Raw genomic sequence first — 13,085 nt, 5'->3', positions numbered from 1 at the left:
CCAGGGAGAACAATTTTGAACCAGTTTCCGATATGTCGTCAAAATCTTGGCCGACCTTTGCTACGCCACGTGCTGTGGGTGTAAGTAAATATCTAGGTGAGTGAAGTCTCCTTTACCTGTCAATTCATCTTAAATTACAGGCTTTTACTTCAGGTGCTTTGATTCAGCAGTAACAAACAGATTTTTTTACAAACTGCAGAACGCCACACTGAGCCCTGGTCCTTCAGGATAGAGGACAGGACGTCAGATGGGCGAATCAAGAGCTCCAAAAGAAAAGATGGTTCCACAGAGAGATTGGAAAAAGCTTCCAAAACACGAAAGGACAGCGAAAGTCCAACCCCAGGCCCCAGCCATGTTTTCTTTGAGAAGTGTAAGTGAGACATTCACAGAGATTATTTTTTGTTTTATAGTTTCTGATCATCTGTAGGCCTGTGTGGAGTTCAGAGGTCTAATTGATTTTTGTTTATGCAGCTGCTTCCAGAAAGAAGAGCAGCAAACAAAAGAGCAGCGATGGAACAAAGGAACCACGCAGTAAAAAGAGGAGGACATCAAGCTCACAGGAGGAGTCTAACAACTCCATCTATGAGACAGATGATCCTTTACCTAGCACATACAACGGTCACACTACAGGTAAGAAAAAGTTCAAATCACACCTTAAACGAGAGCCTCTTTCCCAAGCTCTCAGAATTTAGCTGGCATCCATCTGGTAATCACTAGAAAGTTTCCAACAGAGCCTGTACGAATGTGTAAAATGAGACGATGTCAGCTTTCCTACATGCAACTAATCCCAACCCCGTGTTTGTTTTGTCTCTCTGTAGAGGACTTTGAAGAAAAATATGACGAGCAGGATATGCTGGGTGAAGGACAGTATGGGGAAGTGTTCTTTGGAAAACGTAGAGAAGACAACTTCCCAGTATGGCTTCTTATGTGTGCACTTTACGCATGTTTTCTTGTAGTTCATCCTGTTCTCTACGTGCTTTTTCTCAAACACATTTTCTCTTTAATGCAGGTGGTAATAAAACATGTTCCTCAGAAGTCGCTCTACCGCCAGCCAATGGTATGAGATGTTTGTCTTTTTCGGTTGTTTTTCGGGCAGCATGTACCTCAAACAGCCTAATGTTTGACAACTGACCCTGATGTTCTGTTTCTAAAGCTTCTTAATGGTAGAATGACCAAGATTCCTCTGGAGGTGGCATTGCTGATAAAAGTGGGGGCAGGACCAGAGGCTACAAGCAGCAATGTGACCCCAGTTTTACTCGACTGGTATGACTTAGAAAAAGAACTTATTATGGTCTTTGAAGGGGGCAAAAACAACATAGACTTGGACGTTTACCTGTCAAACAGAAGAGAAAGGATTTGTGAGAGCGACATTAAGGTCAGTGAGTAGCAAGAATAAAATATTTGTCTTTTATGAATAATTTAGATCTTATGGTTTTAACGTATCTTTCGTTTGTCTGTCAGGCCATAATGAGACAGTTGGTAGATGCAGCCACTGAAATGCACTCCAAGGGTGTTTTCCATCAAGACATTAAGACAGACAATATTATAATTGAAAACTCAGCTGAACGTTTAGCACATCGGCGTGTCAAATACATTGATTTTGGCTGTGGAGTCTTTTTTACACCAGAAGCAGTCACTCGAAGAAATGGTAGGTCATCAGCCTCATTGTTTACATGTTCTTGCCTGCCCACACGCCTTGTGTCCACATTCATTTCTTACCATTAATAATTTCTCTTTGGATTTTAGGGAGAAAATCACCGGCTCTAAACTTGCTGTTTAACGCCACCAAAGCTGATTGCATCACAGTTTTGCAGCTGGGCAGAGTGATGGATAGGCTGTTACACAACATCACCTCTTCCAAGAACATGTATTCGAAGCGTACTGATATTTCAGAAAGTAAGCCAGATGTTAATTCTTTAACCTGTCATGATTTGCGTTACAAAACAGAAAATTCTGTTTAATGTGTTATCTGTATCGGTAATGCACATATCGATTTTTGTATGACAAACGTGAACCCCACCCTCTATTATATTTCCAAACAGACTGCGAGAGTTTTCTGTTAGGTTGCCTGGCAGCCAATAATGAAGACCGCCTCACCCTAGAGGAACTTCGAAATCATCCCTGGTTCAAATGACTTATCGACTCCAAGCACAACAGGGTTACAGAGCATAAGCTCTAACAGAGAAGTATTTGGTCAAATTCTGAAGCCATGTCACATATCTGTGTATGTTTTTAACAATTATGTCATTTTTACAGTCCTGCCCCTGTAGAGGCACCCCACAAAAACCACGAGATCGAAGTGGAACTTCCATGTATTGTCTTTTCCATACATGGTTTCTGTCCATAAATGGAAAATACCCCACCCACCCCCAGCAATCCGTGGAAAGGGGATCTCTCTTTGAATTGCCTTTCCCGAGGTTTCTTCTCAAGTTTTTGAGGAGTTTTTCCTCGTCTTCTTAGAGAGCTTGTGCTGGGTTAAAAAGAGTTGCTACTATGAACCCGAGTTATAAATACAGGTGCATAGTAGCAACCTGTATTGCTACACTGATCAATAATTAATTGATCAGTGATCAATTAATTATTCATGAATCAATTTAACCAAAAAATTGGACAAATCTAAAGAAATGTATTAATCAGGGAATTAGCAGCAACAGTAATTGGACAATCTAAATTTATCAGTTAATTAATAAATAAATCTGAATAATTCATCTTGCATCGCCTGTCTGCTTATATCACATAAACCTTTCACTGAAATTGATTTAATTTGTTATAATTATAATAATTATTTGTTTGTACTAATGCATCACAATTTCTTTTAAAGTTAAAGTGTGTGAATTTCCCGTCTTAAACACGTCAGTGTGATCATCCTGTCCTGTCATGCTAAGAAATGCAGTTGTGAGTTTTCATTGCTTCACTTGGACGAAACGCCCAAACACAAAAATGGTCCAGTGCTGTTTCTGACCAGAACACTGCAGGTTTAATGTCTTATAAAACATAAATCTATGTAATCCACACATACAATTCACCATGATGGGAGGACAACGTACCTCACCGCCCTTATCTCAAAAGTTGACCCTAATGTGACCGCTAAGCAACTTGTGAACTCTGCAGTCTGCATTGAAGGTCATGCTCTGGTTCATCTCTCTACCATCAGGTCTTGGAGTGTCTCATTTTACTGCATTAGCTCAAGTTCAATCGTGACAGCAACAACTGCTGTGAGTGCCTTCTGAAGTCTGCGAACTGGTTCACTTGACAATGTTTGTGCGTTTTTTGCTCTTTACAGCATTTTAGTGCAATTATCTAACAAATGAAATGGATTTATGCTTAATCGACGAGACCATCCAAGAAGGTTTTGTTTCAGCTGATGTGTAAAATTCTATTATATTACATGTGTATGCTACATACCACAGGTTATACACAAAGCCTGTCCTTTGTTTAGCTTTAGAATGGCTACACAAGACAAAAACATTAAATGCACTCATCTGCAATCTTTGCTATTTGCCACTCAGTGTCCGAGCAAGGTGTCAATTAGGGATGTGCTGATCATGTTTTTTTGCCCTCGAGTCTGAGTCATTTGATTTTGAGTACCTACCGATACCGAGTCCCGATCCGATACTTCAATAATACATAAAAAAAGAATAAAGCAGAACGAAGAAACAGATCCTGGATGTTCCTCATTTTTTTTATTTAATTCACTTTATTTTAACGTTCAACAACTCTGTTAACAAACAAAGCACTTTTGTGAGGTAGCTTGAACAATCAAGTAATAAATAACATAAATTCTTCACTTATGGACTTTAGTGCAACAGTAAATATAAAAAAAGACTAATATAACAACAAATAGCACCTCAACTTAAATATCCGGCAGGCATGTAAACAAATAAAAAAATAAAAGTGCCACAGTGTTTGCAAAGCTAGTAATGTGGTTTTAGAAACTGCACTCCTAACTCTTACTGTCATCATAGCAGTAAGTTTCACAGAAGGAAATGTGTGTTTTCTCTTAATGAAAACTAACATCTCTACCTTGTCAGGTTTGAGCCTGTTTCTGTTCTCATCAGTGACGTTTGCAACGGCACTAAAGTCTCTCACTGTCCACAGAGCTACAGGGGGCACTGAGATATTGGGTTGCAGCCATAGAGGGAAACTGGTTAGCATGTTCTTTCCAGTACTGAAGTGGGTCGCTTTTCCAAGTTTACATATCTCACAGTTTGCTATGGCAATGTTGTTATCATCAACTTTATAATACCTCCAGACTGCAGACGAAAAATGTTGGAACACTGAGATACTAGTTGTTTCGCCGTCATTGTGGATGTTGGATATCGAAGAATCCATAGGTCTCTCATCCTATTCATGTAACCCCTACCTTGTTGATCCGGGCGACGTCCGAGCCGGCATGCCTTCATATTTATCTGTCTCGCTCATGTCTGCGGTAGGCTTGCTTAGCATAGGGGGTCTATATATATATATATATATATATGTATATATATATGGCTTGCTTAGCATAGGGGGTCTATATATATACATATATATATATTATATATATGTATATATATATAAACACCCCAGCACGCCCCTGCGTGCGGTTTATCCTTCAAGCTCGGGGTCCTCTACCCAGAGGCCTGGGAGCTTGCGGGTCCCTGCGCAGTAGGCTTAGCTATATATATATATATATGTATATATATATATATATATATTATATATATATATATATTGATTGAGTGTTGTATATAAAGTATATATATATACTGTATATACACACAACACACACATATATATATATAATATAAGATAGGATATATATATATATAATATATAGTATAGATATATATATTTAGGGGTGCAACGATATTCGTATCGATATTGAACCGTTCGATACAGTGCTTTCGGTTCGGTACGCATATGTATCGAACAATACAACATTTTGTAAATTTATTTTATCAATTTTCTTCTGACGATGCTGTCTGTGTTGAGCGCTCAGTGAATCTGTGTTCGACTACTCCGCCTAGGCTGCACTGTAGAGCGCAGATCCACTGAGCGCTCAACACAGACAGCATAGTCAGAAGGAAGAGCGCAGGGCAAGCTAGCGAGACAGAAGTTAAGCTCTACTTGCAACATTCAGATCTGGCGTTTGGAATTATTTTGGTTTTCATGTGACGTATGACCCTGAAGGTAAGCGAGTCATGGACTAAAGTAAAACAGTATGTTGGATGTGCCACGCAATGCTCAATTACATTGGTGTGAACTAGTGTGTTAGCGCAGTTAGCTCGTTAACGTGTTTGCCGCCTAGCCCCATGCACAGAGCGATCGGCGGTAGCTCGTTAACGGAGATTTGCCGTGTTGTGGCGTTAAGGTCATTTCAACGAGATTAACCTGAAAGCACTAGTGGGAACACAACGAATATGACTGCACATTTACGCCGACATCATCCTAGTGCAAAGACAAAAACAACAAGCATGCTACTAACTTTAGCCGAGTCATTTAGACAGCTGTTAGCACATGATTCTCCTTATGCTGCTGAGAATATAGCCCAGAAGAAGCGGATAGTATAGCTTTTATTTTGGAAAGAGCCATTTCTCTGTAATAAACTCTCTTTTCCAAAGATGAGTGATTCCTCAATCAGATACAGGGCTTGCAATATCGCTAGCCCGACGTCCCGGAGCTAGCGATTTTTTCAGTCGGGCTACCAAAATCTATCTCTTCCCTGCCCGTCGGGCTATTGTAGGAAGGAAAAATATATGTCAATGCTTTTGCATTCTTTCAGAAATGTAGCTGGGTAATTATGTCATTGGCATCGGTGAGCCACTGTCAATATGTGACATATTGAAGTCGCGTTTGAATTTGCGCTTGTTTTTTTGCTTTCACTTTGCAATCGTGTGAACTGTGTATAGAGAGCGACAGCACTGATCTGTGAGTGATGATAATTTGTGCACCAATTCCTCTGACATCGTCTTATTAATCGTTAGCTTACTATGCAAACATGACAAGTGAAATCTCCCGCAGCAAGCTTAAACATGTGAGAGGTTGATCGCGCAGAGAATCGCTGAGCTTATGTGAGTGAGCGTGTAAAAGCATTTCAGTTCTGCTGAGCCAAATAAGACAGGTCAGGGTGAAGAAGTGACAGCCAAAGAAAAGCTTACCACAAAACGGAGAAGTTATGACAAATCAGACTATAAGGCAAAAAGAAAGTGCAGCTTTATGGTTTCATGGACAAAAGAATTTCTGTGGCTGCAATATGACGAGCTAAATAACCAGGGCTGCACGTAAGTGGTCTGCAGGTGCGCATTCGCTGTCAAAATAAAAAACACGCACAAGGGTTAGGGTTAAATTTAAAAACTGTACTTTTGAGTTAAAATATATATTTATAATTTTAATAAATGACAAATTAAAAATGCATGAACATTTTTTTGTATCGAAAAAATATCGAACCGTGACACCAAAGTATCGAACCGAACCGAACCGTGAATTTTGTGTATCGTTGCACCCCTAATATATATATATATATATATATATATGTGTGTGTGTGTGTGTATATACAGTATATATATATATACTGTATATACACACACACACATATATATATATATATATATATATGTGTGTGTGTGTCTGTGTGTGTGTATATACAATATATATATATATATGTGTGTGTGTGTGTATACAGTATATATATATATATATATATATATATATATATATATAGCAGATATCTAAGAAAGGGTCTCCAGTATGAAGAGTTGGATAGCACCAGGGCCCGACATGGTTCACGCCTACTGGCTAAAGAAGCTGACTGCACTCCACGAGCGTCTGGCAGCACAAATGAACCAGCTGCTAGTTAACGAGAGACACCCGGAATGGCTAACCGAAGGTCGGACGGTCCTGATCCCCAAGGACTCCAAGAAGGGACCGGTCCCCTCCAACTACCAACCAATAACCTGCCTCAGTACTACATGGAAGCTCCTGTCAGGCATCATATCGGCTAAGATGAACAGGCACATGGGTCAATACATGAGCGGGACACAGAAAGGAATTGGCAAGAATACCAGAGGCGCAAAACACCAGCTACTGGTAGACAGAACAGTCAGCCGAGACTGCAAGACCAGACTGACCAACCTGTGCACTGCCTGGATTGATTACAAGAAGGCCTATGACTCAATGCCCCACAGCTGGATACTGGAATGCCTAGAATTGTACAAGATCAATGGGACCCTAAGAGCCTTCATCAGGAACTCAATGGGAATGTGGCGTACAACACTAGAGGCCAACTCCAAGCCCATAGCACAAGTCACCATCAAGTGCGGGATCTACCAAGGAGATGTTCTGTCCCCACTGCTGTTCTGCATAGGCCTGAACCCCCTCAGTGAGATCATTAACAAGACTGGCTACGGATACCGACTACGGAACGGAGCAGTTGTCAGCCACCTCCTGTACATGGATGACATCAAGCTGTATGCCAAGAGTGAACGAGGCATCGATTCACTGATCCTATTTTTTGCTCTGGTTTTCATCCCAAAATCCTCTAGTCTTATAGTTTACGACAGCGGATCACTTATAAACATCGGTGCCAAGGTTGCACATCTAATCTTTGACACTTTTAAACCCGACCCTTCCTGGCCGCCAGAGATTCTACGCGACGCAGAGAACAACAAAGGACGGGCCGCTCATCCGAGGCGCAGAACAAAGAAGCGCCGGGGGAAACGCGCTGGTATTAGGAACAGACTGAGACAGCAGGCGCATCGCGCACCACTGCCCAGTATCCTACTGGCCAATGTACAATCCATGGAGAACAAGCTCGACGACCTAAGAGCAAGGGTCACCTTCCAACGTGACATGAGGGACTGCAACATTCTGTGCTTCACGGAGACATGGCTGGTCCCCACCGTGCCGGACCAGGCCGTAACTCCGTCGGATTCATTCTTTGTGCTCCGCGCGGACAGAACGGCAGAGTCAAACAAAACCAAAGGTGGGGGAGTGTGTTTCATGGTAAACAGAAAGTGGTGTGATGCCAGGAGCATTTATACTCTCTCCAGCGGCTGCTCGCCACATCTGGAGTTCCTGAGCATTAAGTGCCGCCCTTTCTATCTGCCCCGTGAGTTCACCTCGGTCATCGCCATGGTGGTCTACATCCCACCCCAAGCGGACACAGGTATGGCTTTGTCCGAATTACATGATGTGCTGAGCTCGCTTCAAAACAAGGACCCGGGCGCAGCCCTCATTGTAGCAGGAGACTTTAACAAAGCGAACCTCAGACAAGTCATGCCAAACTTTTACCAGCATGTCTCGTGTCCAACGAGAGGGGATCGAATTTTGGATCACTGCTACACGCCATACAAGCAGGGCTACAAAGCTGTCTCACACCCGGCTTTTGGGAAGTCTGACCACAACGCCATCTTCCTCATCCCCCAGTATAAACAAAGCATACGGAGGGAAGAAGTAACCACAAGGGAGGTAAAACGGTGGACTGCCCAATCAGAAGCTACGCTACAGGACGCACTCAACGACGTCGACTGGGACATGTTCAGAGCATGCGCAGTCGACATCAACGAGTTTACGGAAGTAGCAGTATGCTTCGTCAATATGCTAGCGGAGGAGATTATCCCCACTGCGAGAGTCACCACATTCCCAAACCAGAAACCGTGGATGGACAGATCGATCCGCACTGCAGTAAACGCCAGGACCGCCTCCTACAACGCGGGTCTCGCCACTGGCGATATGAGCGCCTACAAAGCGGCCTCATACGGCGTGCGGCGCGCGGTGAGAGATGCCAAACGCCGGTACCGGGAACGTGTGGAGTCCCACTTCCACCAGGGCGACACACGGAGTATGTGGCACGGACTACGCACCATTACGGACTACAAAGCCAGGGACACTGCGCTGATCAACGCTGACTCTGCATTCACCAACGAGCTGAATCGGTTCTACGCCCGTTTCGAGGTTAGCCAGGCGGCTAATGCTATCTACCGCCTGACTACCGAGGACAGTGACGTCATCAGCGAGAGACCGGTGACCAGCATCGCGGAGCATGATATCCGAGCGGCACTGAGGAGAGTGAACACAAGGAAAGCGGCGGGGCCAGACGGCATCACCGGCCGTCTGCTGCGCTGCTGTGCTGACCAGCTAGCAGGTGTGTTCACTTACATCTTCAACGAGTCCCTGGCGAAGTCTGTGGTCCCCACATGCTTCAAAAGATCCACCATCATCCCTGTACCCAAGAACAGCAAACCCTCATCCCTGAACAATTACCGGCCAGTTGCACTGACCTCGGTAGTAATGAAGGTGTTTGAGAGGCTGCTGAAGAACATCATCTCCTCCTCCATCCCAGACACCACAGATCCGCTGCAGTTCGCCTACAGATCCAACAGATCCACAGAGGATGCCATCACCCACGTCCTACACACCACTCTCAGCCATGTGGACAAGAAACAGGGTAACTATGTGCGAATGCTGTTTGTTGATTACAGTTCAGCGTTTAACACAATAGTGCCCTGCAGACTGTTCACAAAGCTCAGGGATCTGGGACTTAACAGCCGTCTGTGTGCATGGGTGTTGGACTTCCTCACTGGCAGAACTCAGGTGGTGAGGGTGGGCAGGTGCTTCTCCAACAGCATCACCATCAACACAGGAGCACCTCAGGGATGTGTCCTCTCGCCACTGCTCTACTCCCTCTACACTTCAGACTGTGTGGCCACCCATGGCTCCAACACCATTGTGAAGTTTGCTGACGACACAGTGGTGTTGGGTGCCATCTCCAATAACGATGAGACGGCCTACATGGATGAAGTGAAGAATCTGGCATCGTGGTTCCAGGACAACCACCTCCAGCTGAACGTCAGCAAGACCAAGGAGCTGGTGGTGGACTTCAGAAGGGGTCAGCACAGAGACTACAAGCCCATTATCATCAATGGAGCTCCAGTGGAGAGGGTGCAGTCCTTCAAGTATCTTGGTGTCCACATCTCCTCAGACCTGACATGGGCTGCCCACATTCAGGTCCAGACCAAAAAGGCTAGGCAGCGCCTGTATCACCTACGACAACTGAGGAAGTTCAGGGTCTCTCCAAAGATCCTCAGGATTTTCTATACAGGCGCTGTGGAGAGCATCCTCACACAGAACATGACATCGTGGTTTGGGAACAGCTGTGTGAAGGACCAAAAAGCTCTCCAGAGAGTGATCCGTACAGCAGAACGCTGCTGCAGGATTGCTCTCCCCCCGCTTCAGGACACCTACACCAGGAGATGCCGGACTAGAGCAGCGCAGATACTGAAGGACCCGTCCCATCCCGGCAACAAACTGTTCCAACTTCTGCAATCTGGTAGAAGGTTCCGCATCTTCCGGGCAAGGACAGAGAGACTCAAGAGGAGCTTCTATCCCCAAGCCATCCGTGCCCTAAACACACACACCCGCCCTCTCACATCATCTATAATTGACTGAGTCAGGACTCTTCCAGACACTAAACCAAGGCACAATGTACATTTCAATTCATTTAATTTTAAATATGTTTATATTGTCTATCCTGTAAAATAGTCAGATGTCTATTCATATTAATGTACAGAATTCACCTGCTCGCTGCTACTACTGCACATTCACCCAATGTATATACTATATGTGTATATATATATATATATATATATATATAATGTTCTTCCTCTACACCCCCCCCCCCCTCCCCCCCCAATTTTTTTGCACATGTCGAGGAGCGTGTCAGGCTACATTTCACTGTGTGTTATACTTGTATAACTATGCATGTGACAAATAAAGAAACTTAAACTTGAACTTGAACTTGATCCACACTACCAGGCTATACAGCAATGACATTGGAATGTCGTTCGGACTGGAGAAGTAATAATAATAATAATAATAATAATACATTTTATTTGAGGGCGCCTTTCAGAAACCCAAGGTCACCTTACAAAAAACACAATTAATAAAAGGAACAATAGTCATAAAATACATAAAATAAGTTAAAATTACAAAACAGAGCGTGACAACAGATAAAATCAGCATTAAAGCGAATAAGCCAGTTTAAACAGATGTGTTTTGAGCTGTGTCTTAAATGGGTCTATCACACCAGGCAAGACCCCAGGTGCAGGCTGTGTAAAGATGCCCCAGAGACAATCCAGCACATAACAGCAGGGTGCAAGATGCTAGCAGGCAAGGCATACATGGAACGCCATAACCAAGTGGCCGGCATAGTGTACAGGAACATCTGTGCCGAGTATAACCTGGAAGTCCCGAGGTCAAAATGGGAGATGCCCCCAAGGGTGGTGGAGAATGACCGAGCTAAGATCCTGTGGGACTTCCAGATACAGACGGACAAAATGGTGGTGGCTAACCAACCGGACATAGTGGTGGTAGACAAACAGAAGAAGACGGCCGTAGTGATCGATGTAGCGGTTCCGAATGACAGCAATATCAGGAAGAAGGAACACGAGAAGCTGGAGAAATACCAAGGGCTCAGAGAAGAGCTCGAGAGGATGTGGAGGGTGAAGGTAATGGTGGTCCCCGTGGTAATCGGAGCACTAGGTGCGGTGACTCCCAAGCTAGGCGAGTGGCTCCAGCAGATCCCGGGAATAACATCGGAGATCTCTGTCCAGAAGAGCGCAGTCCTGGGAACAGCTAAGATACTGCGCAGGACCCTCAAGCTCCCAGGCCTCTGGTAGAGGACCCGAGCTTGAAGGATAAACCGCCCGCAGGGGCGTGCTGGGTGTTTTTTATATATATATAAAAAAAAAACACCCTATATATATATATATATATATATATATATATATATATATATATATATAATTATTGTTATATATATATATGTCTTATTATTTGTCGAGATCACTTTTACTTTGTTTGTCTTTTATAAAAAAAAAAAAAAACATTGGAGGCAAAGATGTACAATTACAGGTCAAATATGTAAAAATTTCAAATGCATGAACGGTGTGTACAAAAACACACCGGTGCTGTTTCGTCACACCGAGGAAAATGAAAGCGGCTGCCACATGGATGAAGAATGAGCGCAGGTATGAATGAGCAGGTGTATTTACCTTGGTGCATTGCATCATTGCATCATTTCATGTGGCCTGCATTTAGCTTTTTTTGCAGTTTGTTCATTATTAAAAAGCTTGCGCTCCTGTACTTGTAAATCAGTTGTGATGTATTTGCCTCATGTAACCAATAGTGGAGGGCAAACCAGGCATCTTCTCCAGCTATTTATTAATGAGTGAGTTATGTATATACAGTGGGGCAAAAAAGTATTTAGTCAGCCACCGATTGTGCAAGTTCCCCCACCTAAAATGATGACAGAGGTCAGTAATTTGCACCAGAGGTACACTTCAACTGTGAGAGACAGAATGTGAAAAAAAAAATCCATGAATCCACATGGTAGGATTTGTAAAGAATTTATTCGTAAATCAGGGTGGAAAATAAGTATTTGGTCAATAACAAAAATACAACTCAATACTTTGTAACATAACCTTTGTTGGCAATAACAGAGGTCAAAGGTTTACTATAGGTCTTTACCAGGTTTGCACACACAGTAGCTGGTATTTTGGCCCATTCCTCCATGCAGATCTTCTCGAGAGCAGTGATGTTTTGGGGCTGTCGCCGAGCAACACGGACTTTCAACTCCCGCCACAGGTTTTCCATGGGGTTGAGGTCTGGAGACTGGCTAGGCCACTCCAGGACTTTCAAATGCTTCTTACGGAGCCACTCCTTTGTTGCCCGGGCGGTGTGTTTCGGATCATTGTCATGTTGGAAGACCCAGCCTGGTTTCATCTTCAAAGTTCTCACTGATGGAAGGAGGTTTTGGCTCAAAATCTCACGATACATGGCCCCATTCATTCTGTCCTTAACACGGATCAGTCGTCCTGTCCCCTTGGCAGAAAAACAGCCCCATAGCATGATGTTTCCACCCCCATGCTTCACAGTAGGTATGGTGTTCTTGGGATGCAACTCAGTATTCTTCTTCCTCCAAACACGACGAGTTGAGTTTATACCAAAAAGTTCTACTTTGGTTTCATCTGACCACATGGCATTCTCCCAATCCTCTGCTGTATCATCCATGTGCTCTCTGGCAAACTTCAGACGGGCCTGAACATGCA

At 43.7% G+C, this 13,085-nt stretch overlaps 1 protein-coding gene across 1 annotated transcript; it reads left to right on the top strand.

Moving 5' to 3' along the window:
• Positions 1–2,657, top strand: LOC120742423 (serine/threonine-protein kinase pim-2-like). The gene is made up of 9 exons (XM_040045715.1): positions 1–96; positions 200–370; positions 472–630; positions 819–913; positions 1,010–1,057; positions 1,154–1,375; positions 1,462–1,648; positions 1,747–1,896; positions 2,043–2,657. Exons 1-9 carry the CDS (start codon positions 33–35, stop codon positions 2,132–2,134), a joined length of 1,188 nt encoding a protein of 395 aa, XP_039901649.1. The 5' UTR covers positions 1–32; the 3' UTR covers positions 2,135–2,657.
• The last annotated feature ends 10,428 nt before the right edge of the window (positions 2,658–13,085 follow it).

This window comes from Simochromis diagramma, unplaced genomic scaffold (genome assembly GCF_900408965.1).
Source record: "Simochromis diagramma unplaced genomic scaffold, fSimDia1.1 OVJJ01000416.1, whole genome shotgun sequence".
Taxonomy (NCBI): domain Eukaryota; kingdom Metazoa; phylum Chordata; class Actinopteri; order Cichliformes; family Cichlidae; genus Simochromis; species Simochromis diagramma.
The sequence above is the reverse complement of the archived record's forward strand: the minus strand, read 5'-3'. Positions and strand labels throughout refer to the sequence as shown.